The following is a 23,287-nucleotide window of genomic DNA, read 5'->3' as shown; positions in this document are numbered from 1 at the left end:
CAGTCGGGAGGCATCCCCAGGGGTTCACTCGGACCTCGGAGCCTCGGCTGAGGACGGCTCCCAGCACAGGCCGCACGCCTGGCCCGGGGCAGCTCCGCCCGGCGCCCGCGGCACTGACGCCTGGGCTGGGACTTGGGGGAGCCGGGCTCTTGGGGGGCCCCGGCGACCTGAGGAGTGGGCAGCACCCAGCAGCTCCCAGACGCTAGGAAGGTAGGGAGGTGACAACTATGTTGGAGTCTTGTTCTTTTTTTAAACTTTATTTCCTTCTCTGGTGGGAATGTGGTATTAGTCTTTTCAAGGGAAAGTTTTCTTACCTCTAGAGCATGAGATTTCACACACACACACCCGTTTTAAAAACAGATTTAACGTCGTGGAGCGGTTTTAGGTTCACAGGAAAACTGAGTGGCAGTGCAGAGACCTCCCCCCTCCTGGGGCCGACGCTGCCCGGCGGCACTGGCGCGCAAGGAGCCCAGGGCTGCGGCTCCCTGAGGGGCCTCCCTGCGCGAGGAGTCTGGACGCCTTTGTGCCTCCCCGCGCCACTGTTAGATCGCGAACTGTTCCCTTCAGCGCAGGTCCCTGTGCAGGTCTTGACGCTGGACCGGCCACGTGCTCTAAATGGCGGCGTGACCGTTTATTATCATTGGGCTTTTAATGCAGGTCGAGAGCTATGAGTTTTGATTTTCCTTTTAAAAAGGGATCAGGGATACCTCTACTGACCACCAGTCTGTCCCCGCAATGCCTCTCCCTTCTGCACGCCATGGTGGCCTATGATCCCGATGAGAGAATCACTGCCCACCAGGCCCTGCAACACCCTTACTTCCAGGAGCAGAGGTGGGCGCCCTGCTGGGGCCAAGGGGAACGCAGAGGGGCCGGGGGAAGCGCACAGAGGGGCCGGGGTGGGGTGCGGAGGGGCCGAGGGGGACGCGCGGAGGGCCGGGGCGGGGGGAGGCGCACAGAGGGGCTGGGTTGGAGGCACACGGAGGGGCCGGGTTGGGGGCTGCACGGAGGGCCGCGTTGAGGGGCGCGGAGGGGCCAAGGAGTGCACACGGAGGGGCCAGGGGGTGCGCGGAGGGGCAGGTGGTCCCAGGAACAGTGCCCATACCTCTGGGAACCCATCCCTCGTTCTTTTCTGGCACTTTTTTCCAAAAGGAGGCTAGTGGCATCACGGAGGGTAGAAGGAGGGCCTGGCTGCCTTCCAGTCGAGGTCAAGGCTCCAACGTTGAGCCCAGGGAGTCAGAGCAGAACGGGCTAGTGGGGTGAGCCTGCTTGCTGTGAGGCTCCAGAGTGAGCTGGGTGGTGCCTGATGTGGGGAGTGCCTGCGCCGAGGCACCTGACCACCCCTCTGTCCCCTCCTGCCTCGAGTCCCGGAGCGCAGAGCCCAGAGGCTGTCAGGCTGAGGCAGAGAAGGGGTGAGCTCCCTGTCGGTCAGTGGGTGAGATGCACGTGAGCGAGGCAGGGGAGCGAAGGCGGCGGACGCCACGGTGGGTTTTCAAGAGAGGCGCACTTCTGTGCTCCCCACAGGGCGGCCGAGAAGCAGGCGCTGGCCAGGGCCAGGTGGAAGGCCCCCGCTCCCTTCCCCGAGTGCCCCACGGCCCCAGAGCTCAGCAGCGCCTGGCAGACGGCGCAGGAGGGCCGGAAGCAGGTACAGTGTGATCGGGGGAGCCAACGGCCGCAGGGACCCCGTGTCTCCCAGGCAGACGCCCTGGAGGCCCCCCCACCCGCCCGGAGGGGCCGTGAGCGACCTACCGCCAAGCCAGACAGCGTCTGCACACACTGGGGGTGGGCACCGGCTCCAATGGCCGCAGCCCTTGCTGTCTACCAGCTCCTTCCACAGCCTCGCCGGGCGGGTCCTCCCATCCCCAGAGCAAGGCTGCACCCAGACCCAGCGCCGGTCACCTTGTCATGTCCCTCAGACCACCCTAGCTGGGGGCACAGGGAAGCCACCCCTGGCCAGGTGAGCCCTTGGCCACTGAGCCCTGCAGGAGCAGGGGCCACCGGCGGTTGCTGCGCACTTAGCCGCTGTGGCTTCTCCTGTGAGAGCCTCACTTTTCCCTTCAGGCCCTGAGCCCCCTTCACAGCTGTGGGCAGGCACCGAGCTCCATGGTGACTGCCCGTCTGCCGTTCATCACTCGGCCCGGTGTTTATTGAGGGTCCATCTGCTGGGGGCCGAGGATGCAGGTGTCCCTGCGGCCAGGCTGCCCTCCAGAGAGCGGAACCCCGGGTCCGGCCCGCGTGCTCGTCCAGGAGGCGACCGCGCTCAAAGCTCGCCTCCCGCTCTCTCCCGCAGCCTGCCCTCCCTTCATCTTCCAGGGGGTGAGGGCAGCTGCTCAGCCCCAGCCGTGGACACCCCACTCCGCCAGCCTGAGCCCCTCACTTGGCCCCGGTGACCCTGTCCCCCGCCGCCCCGCCTCCTGCTCAGATGCGCGTGTGTTTTTCTTGCCGACACCTGCCCAGGGCGCCCCCTGCAGGCAGAACCGAGGCCCGCGCCCGCTGGCGGTGCCTGGACCTCGCGTGAACGCGTGGGGCAGATGGAATTTGACGAAACTGTGGACCCTGACGTTGGGATCTCATACAGTTTTCGCATGCCGTGAAATTTTCTTCACCCGTTAAAAGCTGTGAAACCCATTAGCTCACTGGCCACACAGGAGCAGGCTGCGGGCCGCGCGGCCAACCCCAGGGGTCAGAGCGGGAAGTGAGACCGCACCACCCCCCCCACCGCCGTCCACGCAGGCCTGACCTGGGAGCGGCCCCCCGAGTCTCTGCCTGGGACACGGCGTGTGTTGTCCAGTCACCGTGTGGTCTCATCTCACGGTCCAGAATTGTGTGAGGCAGGAGCAGTAAGGGCGCCCCCGTTGCCCTGCCTAATTCCCACAGAGGGTTGGCATCCTGCGCTCATCTGGGCTGCCCCTGTTTCTAGAAACAGCCCCCGAGGCCAGAGGAGAACCACCCCCGGAGGCCGGGGCCGGCTTGCCTGATGGAGCTGCCCAGGCTGAAGCTGTCGGGAGCGGCCAAGCTGGCCTCCTACTCCAGCCCGGCCCTGCCATCCGTGTTCCTCCCGAAGGTGCCGCTGCTGAGACCCCTGAAGTGCGTCGGTGCGGCCCAGAAGGTGGGCGTCCCGCGGCCCCCCGCCCTGCGCGCCCGCCTACCCTGGCCCCCACTGAGTGTCTGTCCCTCTCTCGGACAGACAGAGACGCAGAAGGACATCAAGCCCAGCCTGAAGCAGTACCGCCTGCCCACGATAGAGCGCAGAGGTGGGGGCGACTGAGCGCCGCGGCCCCCTGCTCGGGCTGGCTCCCCGCCACTGTGCCGGTGAGCGCGCGGGGGCTCCCAGGGCCGGGCGTCCTGTCCCCGGAGCGCCGCCCCCAGACCCGCACCACCGCCTCGGCCTGGAGCCGCCGGCTGGACAGCCGTGTCCAGAGGGCGGCTTTACTGTGTGTTCGAGTCTAATACATCTGTAAAACCATCTCCTTCTAGGGTTTTATTTCATTTCCATAACGTAAGGGTTTGGGGCAGGGACATTTTGTAATTTTTATATGAATCAGAAGAGAGATTATACTGTTATTACGTGTTGTTTAGGCTGGCTTCACCGCGGGCTCCGCGTGCCTGTAGCCCATCAGTGCTAGTGTTCAGCACAGTTCAGCTTCCGGACTATACCACCGGAGACCCCTGATTTTATTAAAGAGCAAGCTGTCCTCACGGTGTTGGATCCTCCTGTTTGCCGAGTTGAACGCGTGTCCTGACCGTCCTTTATCCTGACTTTTGTGGGCGCGTCAGGGGCACTGGCTCTGCTGGGGAGACTTGGGCGCAGCGCCCGGCTCACCTGATTGCCTCCTGAGGAGGGTGCCCAGGCCAGCACGCGGCCCTGGGGCCCTGGCGTAGTGGTAGGCGAGGGGCGGGCTGCGGGCAGGTCGCCGGCCCAGCCCACAGGGTCCAGCCTCCTCCGTGGGTAGAGGGCACTGCTTTGATGGCCCCGGGGGCAGGCACCCAGCTTCGTTTCTGGGGTGCTGGCAGTAAGTGGGCACAGTAGACACCTGTTTCCCCTGCTGGTGGAGGCCAGGGCAGAGCAGCAGTGGCCATGGAAGGCGGGGGCTGGGGGGCTGGGGCAGGGGGCTGGTGTTTCGCGGGGACCGGGGGAGGGGCGCAGGGGGCTGACATTTCACAGGGCGTGGGGGCGGGGGCCCAGGAGCAGGGGGAGGCCTGGGGCCTTCTGGGCTGGGCGCATGGCGAGGGGCCGGCTTCAGGGCCCTCCCGTGGCGGGGTGGCGTTGGGCCGAGAATGACAGACGGCCCACGTCCGGGGTCGGGGCGGGAGCTGGGGGCGCCGAGGGCTCAGCAGATGAGGGGGCGGCCAGGGACGGGGCCTGCTCGGAGCCAGCTCCCAGCGAGGGCAGCTCTGAGGGCAGTTCAGGGGCATCGTAACCCACTTTGAATACAGAGACGTGAAGGGCTCTGTGCAGTGACTGCACACCTGTCCCCAGCGTGGCGCTGGGCTGGGCCCCCGGGGGGCTCCCTCTTCAGTGTCAGCGGGTGGGCCCCCTCTCCCGGGTTTGAGGAGCACAGTCCTGCTGCCCCAGGGGCTCCCCGCCTTCCAGGGCTCTGCACCCCGTGGGCCGGCACTGGCCAGGCCTCCGGGGCACAGGCGGCCACCTGGCTCTGCTGCCCGAGTGCTGGTGGTCTCTGTCCACATAGACCCGACCAGCTGTGAGGCGAGGCGGCGGCGGAGAGCTGGCTCCCGACCTTCCTCCTCTCCTCTCGGGAAGGAAGCAAGACCTGTGCTGATGGGAGTTTTCCTGCAACCAGCAGCGTGATCCTGTGGGGACGTTCACGTAGATGATGGCAGGGGAGTGAGTAGAGTGTGTTCACATCTTTTCTAGACTAACATCACTCGGACGTGCCCCCGGTTTACTGGGATCTCTGAGAAATGTGTTTTAGGCACCATGGTTTAGAGCCTGACTGAACAAAGGCCTTCAGAGGGCTCAACTGATTTGACCAAAAGGTCTCTGCTTGGCAGCTGCACACTGTTATTACTGTAGTCACCTGTAGAGTCTGAACGCAGGTGTGGGCCTGACCTATGCTCAGAGCTGCTCACCAGCTGGTTACAACCAAAGTCCCGAGTCATCTCATTAGCCTTTTTGCCGCACGGGGAACAAAGCATTTTCACACACAACCGTAGAGAGAGTCGCGGGTGAGATCTCTCGGCGACAAAAGGTGGGCTCGTGGGCTTTAAGCTGTAAGGAGAAAATGGTTTGTTGAGACCGGAGTCGGCACCCACGTGCCACGGCCGAAGATGGGGACGTGGCAGGAAGTGGCCAGAGAAGCAGCTGGCTCCCCAGAGCTGCCTGAAATCGATCTCGACTGCTGGAGGGCCTCGAGGGACACGGCCTGAGCACCTCAAAAACAAAACTGCAGTGAAGCCAGAGCCAGTTTAATAGAAGACAGACGAGTGGTATATTCAAGACAGCTTTAATATTAACTTTGTGTGAATTAGAAATATCACTCTTAAATGATGAAAATTACTTACTGAAGTGACCCTTTCCGCAACTGCAGACTTACATTATTTATGCATATAATACAGAGCTGACTGCATTGGAACGAGAGTATTAAAATAAATGTTAACAGATTAAGAAAGGGCGTGTTTGTGCCACAGCTCGGCGCTCCACTGCACCCATATTCAAAATAACTCTGTAACTGCATTAAGCTATTTTAAGTGCAAATAATCTTCAAAAATCTGATTGCAGCATTTGTCTTCCTGAATTACAAGAAATAACTTTAACAACTTTTATGAGTGCATTCCAGGTTGTCTCCTGACCACCTAAAGTATTAAAAATAGTGCAGAAGCAGGGAAGTCCTATATAAACAGTTGGATTTAAGGGGATTTCTTGTCCAAGAAACATTTTTATTTTACACTATGTATATATGTATAATTATATATATATATATAAAACATTACATTGAATTTTAAGAGTAAAAAGCAAGAAAACCTCATTTCTCATTTTTTACTGCAGCCCAAAAGAACGGTTTAAAACTGGAAACAGCTTGTTGGGGTGCGCCGTGCCGAGCTCCTCGCGGCCTGCCCTCCACGCGGCGTTGCTAAAGGTCCCACGCGGCTGGCGCTGCGCTGCGGCTGCTCCCTCGAGACGCGGCCGGGACAAGGACGCCCGAGCAGGCGTGGGCCGCTACACTGCAGTTCCACCTGGAGGAGTGGCCTGGCTGGGGGCTGACAGTGAACCCTGCAAACAAAGCAGTTTCCATTAATCCAGCAAAACACGGGGCGGCGGAGACAGCCACACTCAGCCCTTCCAGCGGCACGCCCAGCCTCGAGTCGGCTGGGGAGCCCACATTTCTCACAGCCCCCTCCGTGTCCGCGTATCGAGTCCCTAACTCGGGGGAGGCCGCTGAGCTGCTTGGCAGGCACGCTTTGGGCGGGGCTTGCCAGGGCGAGAGGGTGGTCGGTCTCTCAGGGCCTGGGTGCTTTGAAGCATCGCTGCCCAAAGGCGAGGGGCACCTCCCGGGGGCAGGGGCTGTTCACTGCCCTCCCCAGGGGCTGCAGCTCGGGGCCGCTGAGGGGTTCCCCGGCTCCCAGGCCAGCTCGCCCAGCGCGGCCCAGAGCCTGCGCCCCGTTCCCCAGAGCCGGCGTTCCCCAGGAACAGAGCCTAGTGGCATTTCTTAAAAGTTGTTTGCTCTCTGAGGGTGGTGATGGCGGCGCCCCTCTGGTGGGGGTCAGGAGGCCCCTGAGCTCAAGACGAACCCGGGAGGGCTGAGCCTCATGCAACAACCAGCACTCACATTTCCTCACACTCACTGGGATGCACGTCACAGTCTGGCATTCATTTATTAATAATCTTAAGGTTACACATTGCAACACTGAAGCTACAAATTTCCAGATCTGTGAACACTATTCCAAAGAAGATGTGGAAAGTCACCTTATTTCTGTAAGCCTGTGCTTCAGCCTAGAAGCTAGTTACTGGGCGACAGGGAGAAAAAGGGAAAACACGCTGGCAGGCCTCCGTCAGAGACTCCAGACCACGCCCTAGGGGAGGCTGGCTGGATGTGTGAACCGAGACCACGGTGCGGATGGCCCGCTCCCCTGCCGCTGCGGGCCACTCGTGAGGGTGGCCTGTCCTGCCTGCCTCCTCCCTGAGGATTTTCTCAGGACAGAGCATCTGGCCTCAGAGACCCTGCTGGTGTCCAGCTGTCCAGACAGCCAGGTAGATGCCCGTCTGTGCCCTGGACACTGGACAGCTGGCAAGGAAGGGCTTTACGAACACCCCGAAGCACCAGCTCTCTCCAGCCTGGAATCCACGAGCCATCCTACCAGCCCCCAGGAAGGAAGCCGGCTTCAGGAGCAGCGGCAACTCTTGAGTCTAACATTCAGGAGGCCGATCTGATCTCACCAGAGTTGCCGCTTTATTCCTGCTAGTGATTTCGTATGAGAATTGATCAGAATACCCCAGCTCTTAGTCTGGGTTTGATTATACTAAATTGATAGAATTAAACCTTGTTTCATAAGAATATATAGAAGAAGTAACATTTCAACTAAAAAACGATTTACAACCACGGAACACATCTTTGGGGCGCTACTGAGATTGGAGGCCCTGAGAGCAAGAAGGGAGCGTGAGGGTCTTGGAGGCCCAGGTCAGAGCCAGCCCTCGTCCTGAAGCCTCCCCGGGTCCCAGCAGGGCTCCCCTCCACCCCCAGCTACCTTGGACTTGCCCCTCAGGCCCTCGAGGGGGTGGTTGGCGGACGGGCTGGTGGCACTGGTCCAGGCTTGGTCAGTCAACTCTCCGAGTCGCTCTCCCCGCCCAGACTGTGACGTGCACACCGGCCCCAGGACGGGTCCTGCTGCAGACAGACCAACAGCCTCCTGAGCCCCAAAGGAAAGGGGCGCGGGCGGAGCTCCGGTGCCAGGTCAGCCTCACCTGCGGGGCGGGCCTGCACCTGCCCCGGAAGACTGACCCTGGGGCTCAGGTCCGAGGCAGCCTGCCGGGAGCTCCCCTGAACTGCCCCACCGGCCCCGGAGACTTGTGGTGAATCTCCGTAAAGTGAGGCCCTTTCAGAGATGGTACAAAAGCGATGCGAGCTAGCACCTGGCTGCCTTCCCCCCGGGGCTGCTTCGAGCTATGGATACGTTTTCCCTAATTCAGCCACAAGGTTCCCACTACTCCTGCTGCCCAGACGGTTGCATAAGAGAACCAAAGAAAAGCTGGACAGAGCGGCTGCACGTGAGGCTTGGGTCCTGCACTCAACGAGCTAGATTTAGGACATGGGTGCGGGGCAGCGAGGGGCTCACTCAGCCGGTGCCTCCTCCGGGCCGTTCCCTGGCACCTGGATCCGCCCTGCCCCAGACACAGCGCTCACCAAGGCCTGCGACCTTGGCTTCAGGGGGCAACTCCCCTTGGGCAGCCCTGACCTGCCCGCTGACAGGTCACACGGATGATGACGCGCTTCCTCCAAAAAGGCCACTCAACCTGGGAAAAGTCACCCAGAGAAAATGACCATGCTGTTTACAGACATCTGGGGAAAGGGGAATATTCTGAGGGAATATCCAGTTACGGGCTCTGGTGAGAGCTGTGCTGGGGAAGGGAGGCCCTCCCGCGGCCTGCAGGCTCCGGCCCGCTGACCCGCTGTGGCTCTGAAATCCGCTCTGGTCTGCGGACCTCCGCGTCTTCCAGGAGCATCCAAGCACGAGTGGAGTCACACCTGCACCTGATGGCTGCAGAGGCTGCCGACACCAGACGCGGTGGGGCTGAGCGCCTTGAAGAGGCCCGCTGGTCCAGAATCTGGTCCAAAATCGCCTGTTTCAACAGGCATTGGAACTTATTTTTTCAAGGTAAAAACTAGTGGTTTTTAAAAGATCAAAATGTTGCACCTGTGTCTTTTTAAACTTCCATGAATCTACTAGAATTCAGGGCCTAAAACCTACTCCAGGGCCGAGGAGACGGCGTCTGGCTTCTGCAGGAGCGGGTCACTCTGAGGGCGGAGAACCTGATGTCTCTCCCGCTCCAGCAGCTCTGAGTCAAAGGCGGGCGAGGGCCCCACTCTCAGGAGGCCGCACCATCGGGCGGGTTCTGGAGACCCTGAGGAGAGGCGGCCAGGAGGGAGTGGCCAGAGGCTTTGCCCGCCCCGCCAGGCCCGGACGCAGAGACAGCAGGGATCACCAGCTGAGTGGGGATTCCCAGGGCCCGACGAGGGCGAGCCCCGGGTGGGACATGCAGGTCCAGGCCCAGAATTCTTGCTGAGAAGCTTCCAGAGACGGAGGTACCAGTGGTACCAGTGCGCAGGGTGAGGGGCCGGCCCCTCCTCCCCGCCCGCTCACGGCGCTCCCTCTGCACCGGGGGCCTCGGGGCCCCAACAGCGCTGACAGAGCCCCCGCAAAGAGTTCGAGACTCGGAGGAGGAAGCCAACAAGTCCACCGGGGCAGGGCCGCTGCAGAAGCATGCCTGTGGCCACCTGGAACTCCAGCCGGCGGCCTCCCAGCGTCCGCACAGACGGGCCACCAGCTCGCGGCAAAGGGGGCTCGGCCGAGAGGAAGGTCACAGGAAACAATGAATACCTCCGATGGTCAGAACAAACATTCCATTTAGTAAGCTTCGAATCAGGAAAAACTCAGAATCCAGTAATAAGAGGTAGAAATTCCTGGGGCTATTTGTTCTCTAAACATGAACAGAGCCCTTAATGTTACAGCATTTAAAAGCTTTTCATTTTTTGGTTCACTGAGATTTTTTTAAGTTTAGATGTGAAAATGATTTAAAAATTATCTATATTTACAGTTCATTCACACGTTTATTTAATGTCACTATACACAGGACAATCCCAGAGTTCTTCAGAATATCAAGAACGGCGTTAAGTCTCTAGCTGTGACAGTGACAAGGGACAGCTGAAAAGCAGGGCGATGAAACAAAAGCATGACTTTCTTAAAATTACAAAGTAACAATGCTGATATTAAAGCTTCATTAATTACTGCAACAGTTAATTTACCAACATTTTGTTAGGAAGGCTCTTTATGAAATTTATTCAAGTTTTCAAGAAATCAGATAAAAATGTAAAAAAAAAAAGGAAATACATAGGCGTGTTTTTTTGTTGTTAAAGGTAAAATATTCATACAATGTTAAACAGCGTTACCTAACACAGTGACCTTTAATAAGCTTAGGTAACCAGAAACCAAAGATGCAGAAAACCTTTCTTTTACATATTTAAGTTGAGAGACAGCGACATTAACTGTGACACAAAGTCCATGTGACAGATGCAGCAATGAACAAAAACTCAGTACCAGCGGGGACCACTTCCCTCTCTGGAGGGAACCCGTGAACTTGGCTCTGAGCTTCAGTGGGAATAGCTGGTACCAGTGCCTCTGGAGGTGAGCCCCGGACCCCCCGCCCCCTTCACTGTCCTCCTCACTGGCCAGCACTGGGGCGTGGGGCTGAGCCCCCTGACGACCCAAACAGGGGACAGTCCCAAGCAGCCTAGCATGACCGGTGCACGCGCTGGGCGAGGAGAGGGCCTGGCCGACAGCACCCTGCCTGTGGGCCACGAGGTAGACCTCTCCGGTCACTCGTGAGCCCTACATGCGAATGTGGCGGAAGGAAAGCCCCGGAGTGGACACCCCGACACAGCAGGACCACCTGCGCAGGGCCCAACCGCCTCCCCTCAGGCCCCAGGTACAGGGGCCAGCGGCCGGGTCCCCTCCATGATCTATCCAGGGCCCAGCGGCTGGGCCCCCCCAAAATCTATCCAGGGGCCCCCCCATGACCTATCCAGGGTCCAGCAGCCGGACCCCCCCAAGATCTATCCAGGGGCCCTCCATGGTCCATCCAGGGCCCAGCGGCCGGGCCCCTCCGTGATCTATCCAGGGGCCCACCACGATCCATCCAGGGCCCAGTGGCTGGGCCCCCCACAGATCTATCCAGGGGCCCCCTGGGCTGGGCCCTCCACACAGGATGGGACCCCATGTGCATCCTTCCTGGGAAATCCAGTCGGCCTCTCCCGCCAGTTCCTCCTCAGACACTTGGATCCACCCTCATGGCCTTTGGGTGTTCACAGGACTTCTTCCCCGGAGCCCCCACCGGCCCCTTGGTGTCCCCTTACCCTTTGAGCTTCCGCACCAAGAAATCAAAGGCCTCCCTCTGACAGGAGGTGACGAGAATCTCGTCCACCGGTGCAGACATGGATAAAACAGCTTCACCAACTCCAGTGCAAATGCAATACTCGACAGCTTCTTTCCCACAGGAGGTGGAGGGACGGGGAGAAATGGCTGCAGGCCCGGAGGGGCCAGAACACTGAGGATGCACGCACGCCTGAGGAACTGAGGCGGCTTCCCGGCACCCTGTTCCCCCCTGCTTCTGGGAGCCTGGGACTGTCACCGTGGTGCCTTGTTCCCGTGCGTCTACTCCTCAGTGTTCTTCCATCATGGTTGGCCCTCAGTCCCAAGGGCTCATAGGAGAACCCTTCCAAAGTGCCAGAAGGTCCGGCACAGAGATGAAATTTAATATTCTTCACCACGATGCAAGTCAATTCAGAACCCAAAGCTCCTGATTATTTTTAAAGAGTCTGCCTACTCCCTCTTACACATTTGTTTTTAAAAGAAGGCAAGGTTTTCCCAAGGCTTTCTTTTCCAGTCCTCCCAGAGAGGAGAAACACAGAGAAGGGCCAGGGCTGGGGCGGCCCGGGGATTCAGAAGCCAGAATCACCCAAGCCACAATGCGACCCTAGCTCCTGGGTTTCCTAGAAGGTTGAAAAGAGGAGCCCGAGCAGGGCAGGCAGAGAAGACCCCCCACACACACTTGGGGGTCTTGACTTATGGGCCGCCCTGAGCGCTTTATTTCTGTGCTTTTTCATCAACGCATCTCAATGCATGATGGAAAATCTTGCTGACTGAGCCATCACAGATTCTGTCTAAAGCTGTTTTATTCCAGAGGTGAGGTTAGAAAAGGTATTTTTGCTCAGGATAATGTTCCAGCTGAAAAATGGAAGAGTTTCAGTGAGGAAGCTCAAAGTTTGGGGAGAAAAGTTGCAAAGGCCACTCCCTAGAACCCCCTCAGCAGGCCACTGCTCCTTATACACCTGCAACTGGAACCCCTCAAAGTCGAAGCAACCCCTCCTGACCCCAGGCCACAGAAGCCGGGACCCTGAAAACAAACCCGGGGGCGGTGGGGAGGCGCTGCGTGCCCCCGGCCTCTCCTGAAGCGCCAGCAACTTTCGTCCTGGTCTCGGAGAGCCCCCCGCACCGTCCTCCTGACAGCAGCAGGGCTCTGCCGGCCGTCCAGGTGCAGGGCAGGCCTCGGGGGGCCCTGCCCCGTCCAGAGCCAGCCTGGGCCTTCCAGCCCCTCCCCAGCTCCCAACACCCAGCCAGGGCCCCGGACGGGGTACAGACAAGACACCAAGGGCACACTAACCCGCAGACACCGCAAGAGCAAGTCTATGACCAAGTCCCAAACCCCAAACCGTGCAGGGACGACGTTTTTTAAGTTTGGGGTGGAGGAGATGGACACAAGCTTCCGGCAGCACGTTTCACAGCTTGTTTTTTAAGGAACCGACAACATCCTCCTCTTGCTCGCTACCCCGCTCCCATCCACAGGCCAGCCCTGAGTGAGTTAAGTGTCTGCCAGGCGGGAGGAGGCAGAAAGCGCCCCAGAACAACACGGCCCACCCGCAAAGCGCTCAGAACCAACAGTCCCGCAGGGCGCACTCTCCCCACCCCCACCCTCTCAAGGCCACTTACCTGCGTCAGCCACTCTTCACTTGGGCCCAGTATCAAGTCCTGAATTTTGAAACTGCATACTCAATGCCTCAGAAGCATCCGACACTGAATTTCTAATGCGATGCAGGTACAGAAGCCTCTGGTACTGAACTTCTAATACTATACAGGTACACAGAACTGCACACGGGCTGTGGGCTCCTCTCTCCATCTGACAGCCTCAAGCCTGAGACGCTCCGCAAGGATGGCTGCCTTTGCTACCTGACTTCAGTTAACATTTAGGAACAAAAGGCCATCTCTTAAAGGCAAATAGGACGTTAGCATTCCCATGGACTGCGGTTCTCACACGGAAGAACACCGCCTCTGCTGTCGCGGCGTGAGGGAGTGCCAGGCAAACAGTGCGGGGCTCCGGCCCTGACCGAGGGCAGCGGGGGCTGGGGGGGACCCGGGGGGCCCAGAGCTGCTGCTGCACCAGAGTCTCGACCCACAGAGAAACCAAGCCTGCACTTTGCTGCATCGCATTCACTACTCAAACCAGTGTGAACGATCAGGGTCTCTGTATTTAATCACAAAGGTGTACACAACGAAATACAAACCAAGTGACCCAAGTAAGTTACTAACACCATCGTCATCTCGATGTGGAACGTACAGCTCCAACAGCCACTTCGTCCACAGTGAGCCAAAGAGCGACTGCGCCCACAGCTCATCCTCACGCTAAGGAATCAAGCCAAACAGAGTGGCTTCCCCTGGAAGTGGGCGCAGCCAAGTCAGGGGGGCACTGGGGGAGCCGCTGCCACAGACGTGGGGTACCTTCCAAGAACGATCCAGAAGACGGACACGCTGCACCTGCCCTCTGCCTCTTGTGGGAACCTGAAACCCAAACAGGGGAGAGGCGGGAAGCTCTCTGAACCCTGGGTCCTGTACAAAACAGAGCTGAGAAGGCTCACGAGGGCCTGTGGTCATGTGCCTCACTGAACAAAAAGCAAATAAAAAAAAACCAACCAAAACCCCCACAAAAAAAAAACAAAAGAAAGAAAAGAAAAGCTCCTTCCCCTTGCTGGAAAAAACATAAGCAAGTCACATCCACCACGCGAGACCCTGGCTGTGTGACAAGAGGCACTTCTGCGCCCTTGGCCCGCAGTCCACGGCAACCGTCCAGGCTCTGAGAGATGTGGCTACTTCATCAGTGCACAGAATCTCAATCAAAGTGCTACAAACTGCTTCTTTGAAAAAAGATGTTTATTAAACAATTTTAATTGTCATAAAATGACTAAAATGGGTTTTAAAAATTAAGGCTCTTCTCTTTCTGTGGATTGCCAGAACAATGTAAAAATAATATCAATCAACCCTGCTGAACACTTTGTTCCTAAAGTTAAATTTCATAGATTCCTAAACAGTTTATGATTAAGATAAAAAATTGGACTATAAATGACAATTAATGGCCGTCTGTATTGAACATACACTCTGATCAGGTGTACAATATTCTAATTGAGTAGTTAAGCAAAAATATTCCAGTTAAAGCAGAAATTTTAATTTTAGCATTTTAAAGTCATTGTTTCCCCACACTGGCATGATTTTCCTAAAATCGAAATAGTCTAATACAGGAAGGCTAACCGTGGGACTCTATACTCGCAGGAGGGTGACTGACTTGGCTGGCAATTAGTTTGATTATATTTTTTAAACGTTCTAAGGTAAATTATCAAATGATTTGGAATTATATGGCATGCAGTATCCAAAATTATGGCTCTGATGCATTTAGATTTACATTAAGAATAAGAAGTGTCGTTCACATTCGTTGTACACCCCACCCCTCCCGCAAGAAAAAAATCGCTACCTATTCAAGTTCTAGATCTGGTGCAGCATTAAGGATTAAAACTTACCACTTTACCAGGCCTTCCCCATGTGCAAATAAATCCCTCCTGACAAGCAGTGACTATACAGTCTTCAAGAAAAATTAACACAGTCAGTCTTTCATGTGCTATCTTTTTACAGATGAGCGGCTCTAACAAGGGGACGTCTTCCATGCGAGGGCACAGGGGCGTCCCCAGGGCTTTCGCTGGGTCCGTTTTGGTTTTGGTGACGAGGTTCAGTCTGTCGCTGCTCTTGCTGGAGATGTGTCCCATGCTGTGGTTCCGCTTGTGGTCTTTCTCGTGGTGCCTGTCCTTCCGGTCGTGCAGCGAGAGTGTGGCGAACTTGCTGACCCCAGCAGCGATGGCGCCGTCCGCCACGCTGCCCTTGCTGCCGGCGCTGGAGACGGCAGCGTGCGGGAGGCTGTTGGACCGTGGCAGCGGGGGCGGCGCGGCGCTGCCGGGCGTGGGCACGCTGTTCCCGGTGCTGCCCGCGGGGGGGCTGGTGGCGTTCATGACGTTCGTGTGTGTCCGCGCGCGCGAGAGGGGCTGGTGGGGGAAGAGGATGTCTTCCGTGAGGTCCCACAGGCACAGCTGCGTGTCCTGGCCCACGGAGCCGAACCGATACGTGACGCTGACGGGCCGGCTCTCAGTCGAGTTCCGCTTGGACAGCCGGGACTGGGTGCTGTTCGCTCGGTCTCTCCCAAAGTGAAGAAGGTCCTGGAAGTCCTCGTCACTGCCACTGAACTCCATGGGGTCGCTCTCTTCCACGCTGGTGGTGTAGGGGTCAAAGGCCACCACGCTGACCCAGGACTTGTGCCCGTGGCCCCGCGCGATCACGCGGCAGTCCCCAAAGGACCAGACGGTCACCAGGTCGTCCTCTCCGCCCGCCACGATGTACTTGCCGTCGGGGCTCCAGCACACGCACAGCAAGCCTCCAAAGTAGCTTTTCATGGTGCCGTGCAGCTCCACCGAGTCAAAGTTGAACACCCGCAGGAAGCCGTCCTGGCTCACACACGCCAAGAACTTGCCATCTGGGGAGAAAGCAAACTCGTTGAGGGCCCCCTCGCCCACCGTCCATTTGAGGAGAGGGTTCCTCGTGGATTTGCTCTTGCAAGTGTGCACGGCAAAGCTCTCCCCCTGCTTCAGGAGCTGGTAGTGGGGGGCTGTGGTGCCACAAGTGTGCTCCACATTATACAAGTACATGTTCCCACTCGAGTGGGCTACTAGGAAAAGGCTTTCCGAACCAGGAACCCATTTGACACAGGTTACTCGTGACTTGTCTATTAGTCTCTGTGAAGACAAAGGAGAACAAGTTATCACAATGGAGAAGTTTTCAAGGTCTACTTTTCCAGCAAGAAACCTTGTCTGCTTCTCGGTGAGAATGGACACATCCGTCCAGGCGTTCCACGCCCCAGCCTGCGGGCAGGGCAGAGAAGGGCATTTGGGCCCTCGTGGAATCGCTTTCTAGGACTGCACTGAGGTGTCGGGACGCTGGCTTGCACTGAGGGTGTCAGTTATTCAGCAAACCCTGCTGGGAGCCCAGTCTGTGCCCGCGCGACGCTGTGCCAGGCTCAGGACGCACCAGGGCGGGGGCAGCCCTTGGCGCGTCACACATCCGACTCGGGAGCCCGGGGTCTGGGACTCCAGCACCTGCACAGCCTCCGTGCAACGCGGCCCCTGGGCAAGCCTCGCGGGCCCCACGGCTGAGCGCTGGACCGCCCCAGGCGCTCTGCTCTGCTGTTTTGCGCCCTCACGGCCCCTGTGGCCCGTCCCCACGGCACCTGCCCCTTCAGACTCCCGGGGGTCAGGGGATGGTCCACGTGCAGCCAGCAACACCCAGGACAGGAGCGCACACCTCCCTGGGCTCTGACCTCAGCCCTGACTCACTGACTGCCTCACTCACCATCCCTGTCTTGCGTGTATTCTTACAGGCCATCCCCCCACCTTCTTTGGAACAAGGCGGTGTTTAAGAACATTAACAGATGATTAACACCTAATCTCTACCCCACGCTTATTTTTGACCCACTGACCAATTTTAATGGGCACAGATTGGGGGTTTTCCCTTTAAAACCAAAAGCATGAAAGGCAGAAGTGGAACCCCCTGAAGGATGGCCCCACGCCCGTGCCCCTGCCTGCACACCTCGCACGGAGCTCACCGGCCCCCAAATCACGGCACCAGAAACCACTGGGGTTCCCAGGACCCAAAGCTCCCAGCAAGTCCTGCTGCCACCCCCATAACTGGTGCTCTGGGAGCCCTCAGGCTTGGGAGGCGATACATGCTCCCACTTCCCCCGTGTGGTTGGGATTCCCTGACCCGAGCCTCAGGGGCCACGGGCCACAGGGACGGGAAGCCCACCAAGACACGGGGCCCCGTGCCTAGTCGGCTTCGCGCCGTGCGTCTGCTGCATCTCTACAGAAAGTCACAGAAAATGAGGCCCCAGAAGGGAGGTGGTCAACCTGTCCCCAGCTAGGGAGGAGCGGGGAGGCCCAACCCCACGAGGTGCAGGGCCAGGGGCTGGGGCCTGCGGGCCGGGCGAGGGCTCCAAGCAGCAGGCGGCCTCACTGTCACTGCAATCTCACAGCCGCACAGTCACCCTCGCGCCCTTCCTCTCCTGCCCGGGACCCACCGGTCCAGCAGCTGACCTGCACCAAGGCCGACAACCTGCAAGCCCAGGCTGCTCTGCCAGGGTTTCCACAGGAGGCCGGGGGCACCTCACAAGCCCCCAGGCCTTGCTGTACCCAGTGGGCCAGGCTGTCTCTCTGAATGTGACCCGCCTGGGGGCCGAGGATCCCAGGACCGTGCGGCTCACCTCCCGGCCAGGGCCTCGCGGGGCAGCTGCAGAAGCGACCTCTCCCCCGCCCAGCTGTGTGTGGCCTCAACTCCTGCACCTCATATCTCACTGCAACCAAACCTCATCTCAATCTTTCCAACATCTCTCCATTTAAGGATGAACACAAAAATATCTAGCACTATGGTCAGGAGAAAATTTTATTTCTGGCTTAAAAAGACACTGCAAAAATGACTCCATTAGAACTCAAAATTGTAATGCTATCAAATAAAAATGGCATTTCTCTGCAACTGTGAGGTATGGAGATACAGAATCACGGCACCGTTATTAAATACATGTTACTGGGGCGCCAAAACACGTTTCAAGAGTATCCCACGCTTAAAAGGTGCACTGAGCCTGCTGTAAGCACACACACACGGATACAACTTAGGGACTGAAACCAGAGCCCACCTCCGCGCCCTGCTGGGGCACCAGACATGCCACACCTCACCACCTGCAAACCACCCAAACCAACGGCCCACAGCTCCAACTCCAACATAGAAAGGGCTTCTCCAGTGCTCTGCACCGTCAGTCTGCCACCAGCCTGTGCACAAGGGCAGGGAAAAGCTCCTCTTCGTCTCGGGGACCGTGGGTCTGGGCGCGTGGTAGGCACGTCAGGACAGCACTGCTGACCTCTGACCCGAGGATCTGCTCTGTGGCCAGGCCCTGAGCACGAGGCTTTGCATACATAGACCCCACGACGTAAGCTTTTGTTTTTTAAATAGGTGATACAGTCATAATTCACATATAAAAGTGTCCAGCTGAAAGCCTCACTCACACCCCTCTCCCCACCCCAGAATCACTGTCGCTGGCTTCCTGTCCGTCTCCCAGGGTCTTCCTGTGGGGACACGGCAAGTACAGGTACATGTGGACCCAGCTTCCTCTTTTGCACCGTCTGCACCTCTGCTTTCTCACCCAGTCACGCACCACGCGCGTCGGTCGGTACTCGTCCGAAGATGGCCTCTCCGCGCCTTCCTATGGTGCAGAGGACTCAACAACACGGACGTGCTGCGCTGCATCTGAAAAGCCCCTGCTGACGGACACTTAGGTGGCAAAGACTAACTGGTGTGTGCTGCAGCCTTCACCGGTAGACACAGCTGCAGGGCACGGTCCTAGTGGGATAGCTGGTCAGAAGGCGCACGCACTGGCAACTGTTTCCAGGGATCACCAGTTACCGCCCACGGAGGATGCAACAACGTCTACTCCACCGGCAGGGTGTGGGTGTCCCGCTCCCCAAGGAAGGCAGGCACGAGTGCCCTGTCACCCCCGGGGGACAGGCTCTGCGGGGCTCCCTGCAGGCCCTCCCGCTCACCACCCACGCCCATTCGTTCACTCCTGCACTGAGCACAGACGACAAGCCGACATGGACACGCCACTCACAGCCGTCCCTTCCCGCGGGGAACTTGCGTTCACGAGGGATGAAAAGGAGGGGAATGGACAGGGTCTGCTGTGAGCGAACACCGAGCAGGCACAGGGACAGGGGGCAGGGAGGAGGGACTCAGCTTCACAGGAGCGCCTGCGAGGCCTCTGCCCTGGCATGCGGGCTCGCCGAGCCGAGAAGGAAAGGGCAGCAGACAGCGGCTGGAGGCGGCGGCAGGGCGTCCACACAGAAGGGCAGCAAGGGCGCGGACGGGGAGCCAACCACGAGCTGTCGTCCTGGCGACGCGCCAGGTGACTCCCGGCACAGGCCTCTCAGCCCCGGTGAGGTGCGGGACACATGTCCTGGGCTGGCTAGGAGTCACTGAACCAAGTTGCTCTGGGCTATTATTTCATACTGTTCTTGGTTTGGGTTTAAGAAAAAGAGAACAGAAATCAAGAAACAAATACCTAGAATATCCTGCTCAGTAACTAGAACGAATGCAGCCCAGTCTCGGGACCATAAGGGTATACTCTTGTTCTAGAAAATGTCTAGTAAACAGAGTAAGGCATCTTAGTTCTTGAAGTTAAGCAACGGGATTTCCCTTCTGTGCTTCCATTCTCCAGTTTCAGTGAGGCCTTGAGCTGGACGAGCACATGTTTATGTTGGAAAAACACTCTTGGCAAAACCCGAGGTCCCCTGTGAGGAGCTCCTGGGCAGAGGAGGGGCGAGGCAGCCGGGGAAAGGCAGGCACCCAGGCTGGGGGCAGGCAGCTCGGGGACGTGCTTGGCACCCCCTCCACTGGCGCACCTGAGCAAGGGCCGGAAATCAGATGTGGAATCGTGAGCTAGGACTCAAGGACACGGAGGCCCAGGCTCAGGGCTCTGGGCAGTGACCTTGAAGCCCAGTGCTGACCAACCCCACAGCCCCGAGCCCTTGAGAGTGACTGGCCCAGCGAGACATGCTGCAAGGGCACAGTTCACCCTGAACTCTGAAGACCTGGGAAACTATGGAGACCACCTCATTCATAATTTTATATTGATTACATGCCAAAATAATACTTGGATGTATTAGATAAAATATCAACTTCACCTGTTTTTTAAATGGTTCACTGTGGCTATTAGAAAATTTTACATTGAATTTGTGGCTCACACCCAAGATTCCTGGAAAGGGAAGTCACAGAACCAAGCGGAATCTCCCGTCAGGAGGCACAGAACGGTGCGGGTGGAGAGAGACTGCTCCGGAGCCTGTGACAACTGTCCCCCGACAAGAAGCTCTTAAACTCGACCAGAGGTGGGGGCAGGACGGACGGTTTCCCAGGGGGTGAGGCTGGGCGGAGTGGGGGAGGCCTGTGAACAGACTCCGAGGAGCTGAGGGACAGCACCTGGGAAGGGTGTGACAGAGAGGAGCGGACGGCGGCCATGCTGGGGGAGACGTCCACGTATACCCACTGAGTAAGGAGCTGAGGAAAGTGACCGGGGAGGACAGGGATATCGGCTGTGGACAGCAACCACCGGACATGTGACACTCAGATGGCCAAGGCAGAAGGCGCCCAAGAGGAGCAGGGTGTAAATTCTGGGGACAAAGCTCCTTACAGCGAGCGGGACCAAACCCAGGCAAGCAGAGAAAACAAGCCCGAAGTCCCATGAGGAGAGGAAGGAACTGCCGCTGAGTGAGCGTGGGCCAGGCCAGGGGCCCTGCTCCCCACCCCCCACATCCCTGTCTTGGCACAGGGTCGGTGGGGGGGCCAGGAGAAGCAAGCCCCTGCTCCAGGGCTGCAGAGGAGAGGCTGAGGGGGCCGCCCCAGCGGGAAGGACATGGCAGGTCTCAGGGTGAGACAGGCTCTCAGGTCGCCTAGCATCGCTGCCGGGCTCTCCATTAAACAGGAAAACACCAAAATGCTCCGAGGCCTACTGCCATGATCACGCCCACAAAATCCCATAACGTCCATAATCTGGGCATCAGTATGCCAGGTCTGCACGCCAAGACAGCTGCCCAGGATGTGGGCTCCCCCACCCGCTCTCCCCCTGGTAATCACCCTTCTGGATGCAGAAGGAACCGTCTCATTTCTAAAATTAATCCAGTGAAGAAACGCAACAGCATCAAAACTACCATCATCAACAGCACTCACAAACAAGATTTTCTAACAATATGAAACCAGTATAAAGGAAACAACAAAAATAAACCTGTGACCATATTAAAGCCACCACTGCTAAAATGAAGTTTTCTCAAGCACACACACTTTATTTTTCACTGCTATCAACATGATAAACAGGAAAAAAATTATTGGGGAGAGATGGGTATGCATTTTACAATGCAGATATTAATTTATAACAAAATACTAAAAACAAACAGTTCAAAAGCCACAGCAGCTACTGGAAAAGCCACAACGTAGTCACAGCAAAAACAGTGGCCAAGAGCTTTGATTCTATAAAGGCACTTACAGACGCTGCTCCCTCGGGAAGTACTACTATCAGGAGAGGGGATTTCAAAGCCTGGGAAAGAGGATCAAATGTCACTTTTATCAACATTAAAACTTGAAGGAGATCATTACATGCCCATTTCCTTCCTTTGATTAAAAAAAGCAACAGAAACAAAACTAACAAAGTGCCCAGAGCCACTCTTTTGGAGGGTGACTAGACAGAATACTGCGAAACTGGGTCCCTCACCTCCCTGCCCCGGGGGGCGCGGGCTGAAGAGAAGGCCCAGCCGCGGGCAGCAGCCGGCTGGGTGTCCACCAAGAGACCACAGCCTCTGCCCTGCTGCCCTGGCCACAACCTGCCAGAGAGCAGACAGTCAACGAGAGGGGCGCTGGTCACACGCCAGGGATGCCAGCAGCAGAGACGACCAGGTCTTTTGAGATTTTCCATCTAACCCAGCAATCAGACACAATTGAAAATCCTCTCAAGTTACTATTCTGTGGACACAGTCCCGATATAATCAGGACTTTTACAGAGACCAACGGGCCTGAGTTCATCACCACGTGGGAACCGCCACTTTGCGTCTCTTCCCCAGGACACTGTAATCATCAGTGATGAACAAGGGGATCCACACCCTCTGGGGTGCTTCACACAAGGCTGAACCTGACCCGGTGACCCCTCCCACCAGCAGCTCTTACGATGAAGGAGGTGGCACGGTCTGGGAGCTCATCAGAAGTGCCAAGACACTCACAGAGCCCATTAGATACTTCAAGTCCCGTCAGAGACGGGTGACACTGCGAGGAGAGGCCCGAAGCCCGCCCTGAAGGCTGCAGAAAGCAGTCCCAGCCTAGCACCCCTGAAGGGAGGCCAGAGGACAGGGCCCTGCCTTCCTCCTGGGCTGGGCTCCACTGGCACAGCAGCCCGGGTCTCGTTGCCAGGATGGCCTGGAGGGCAGGGCTCACCTCCAATGCCCGGACAGAACCGGGCAAACTGAGGGCCAGACTGGGAGGTGAAGGCTGCCAGCATCTTTAACGGAAGGTGTGAGTCTGACAAGTTCACCTCTTAGAAAACGTAAAAAATTACAAACATGATAAAGCGACCAGTGAGCACTGGGATTCACAGGTCATGTTTTCCTATCTTTTTTGTACTTCTCTCTGTCCCAATTTTTTGTATAAACAAGTATTTAAAACTTCTTATTCAATGGGCGGAAAAATCACCTTTTAAGATACACTCGATTCCCAGACATTTTCATCCATCTTTGGTCTAATGTGGATTTCCAGAACTCCATTTCCACCCACCCAGCTATCCCATCCGTCCACCCAAACATCTGCTCTACTCTCACAGAGCAGATGCCCTCAGAAAGGAGGCCCAGGTCAGAGTAATCAGTACTGCAGCGTATGCACACGTGTGTGCCTGTGTATCACGGGAGGCTGAGCAGCCCTCGGATGAGTAAGACAGACAGACAGACACCGCAGTCAGGATAAACAGTCCCCATCACCTGTCTGATGAGTGTTCATTCTCTGTGTTGCCCTGCTCTTACCTTCTTGTTCTGGAAAATTTTTTGTGCTTCTCCTTCAAAACTGCTGCTACCTCACCTCCCAAGCAGCTTTTCCTGCAAGCCCCGGTGAAATGAACCTCCGGTTTCCCCCGTGTGCACAACTTTCCCGAGCTCTCCCCAGGGCTGGCGCTCCAGACCCTCTGCCGGCCTCCCATCCTCCCCACCCCTCCTGGGGAGCATGTCTATTCACCTTCCGGCTGAGGAGAGATGAAGGTACAAACCCACACCCTGCGGGCAGGAAGGGGCAGGGCTGCTGTCTGTGCTCTGGACACTCAGGTTCAAGAGGCTATGCTCTTAGCCACTGTACTCTGAGTCTGTAAATTTCATGGTAATAGACTGACTCTTGTAAATGCCCCTTTGCAGGCAATGAACAGATGGCCGGAGCCTTGGAGTGTAAACAGGGCTCAGTCCTAGACACGCCCAGGACGCAGCGGACCTGTCTTTGCTCCTACTGTGCTTTCTCCGCAGACCGGACATCTCATCTCAGGGGCGTGATTACTATCTATATGCTGACCACTCCCAGAATCTACCTCTAGTCTGAAGCTCCAGATCCACGTACCCAACCACCCCTGGCCTCTCAA

General features: G+C 57.4%; 3 protein-coding genes across 19 annotated transcripts in view; 1 reads left to right on the top strand and 2 right to left on the bottom strand.

The window, feature by feature from the left end:
* MOK (MOK protein kinase) overlaps window positions 1-3,696 on the top strand; it is a 43,236-nt gene extending 39,540 nt beyond the window's left edge. For 6 of the 7 annotated variants that reach the window (XM_027521045.1, XM_027521042.1, XM_027521046.1 and 3 more), the window contains 4 exons: window positions 658-831; window positions 1,522-1,642; window positions 2,918-3,106; window positions 3,185-3,696. In XM_027521045.1, coding sequence (XP_027376846.1) covers window positions 658-831; window positions 1,522-1,642; window positions 2,918-3,106; window positions 3,185-3,265 — 565 coding nt within the window. In that variant the 3' untranslated portion in view covers window positions 3,266-3,696. The remainder of the gene's footprint in view (window positions 1-657; window positions 832-1,521; window positions 1,643-2,917; window positions 3,107-3,184) is intronic. The other variant, XM_027521043.1, reaches the window with a different exon arrangement.
* Window positions 3,697-3,770: 74 nt separating this feature from the next.
* LOC113879614 (proline-rich protein HaeIII subfamily 1-like) lies at window positions 3,771-5,154 on the bottom strand. Its single transcript, XM_027521198.1, has 3 exons — window positions 5,069-5,154; window positions 4,468-4,809; window positions 3,771-4,311 (listed from the first exon to the last, which is right to left on the bottom strand). The coding sequence occupies exons 1-3, from the start codon at window positions 5,152-5,154 to the stop codon at window positions 3,771-3,773; spliced, it is 969 nt and encodes a 322-aa protein (XP_027376999.1).
* A 292-nt stretch (window positions 5,155-5,446) lies between these two features.
* WDR20 (WD repeat domain 20) overlaps window positions 5,447-23,287 on the bottom strand; it is a 64,815-nt gene continuing 46,974 nt past the window's right edge. For 4 of the 11 annotated variants that reach the window (XM_027520632.1, XM_027520625.1, XM_027520623.1 and 1 more), the window contains 2 exons: window positions 14,574-15,833; window positions 5,447-6,229 (listed from right to left, as the gene is read on the bottom strand). In XM_027520632.1, the coding sequence (XP_027376433.1) occupies window positions 6,176-6,229; window positions 14,574-15,833 (1,314 nt within the window). In that variant the 3' untranslated portion in view covers window positions 5,447-6,175. Of the gene's footprint in view, window positions 6,230-7,701; window positions 15,834-23,287 lie in introns of those variants that run through there. The other 7 variants (XM_027520630.1, XM_027520628.1, XM_027520629.1 and 4 more) reach the window with 5 other exon arrangements.

This window comes from Bos indicus x Bos taurus, chromosome 21 (genome assembly GCF_003369695.1).
Source record: "Bos indicus x Bos taurus breed Angus x Brahman F1 hybrid chromosome 21, Bos_hybrid_MaternalHap_v2.0, whole genome shotgun sequence".
Lineage (NCBI taxonomy): Eukaryota > Metazoa > Chordata > Mammalia > Artiodactyla > Bovidae > Bos > Bos indicus x Bos taurus.
This window is presented reverse-complemented; position numbering and strand designations above follow the sequence as displayed.

Excerpts from the sequence above, each read along its gene's own strand:
- LOC113879614 (XM_027521198.1), bottom strand. The coding sequence starts at position 5,154 with ATGCTTTGTTCCCCGTGCGGCAAAAAGGCTAATGAGATGACTCGGGAC. Across the intron at positions 4,810-5,068 it reads GTGAGCAGCTCTGAGCATAG|GATCACGCTGCTGGTTGCAG; the intron begins GTCAGGCCCACA and ends ACGTCCCCACAG. Across the intron at positions 4,312-4,467 it reads CAGCGCCACGCTGGGGACAG|CTCCCGCCCCGACCCCGGAC; the intron begins GTGTGCAGTCAC and ends CGGCGCCCCCAG.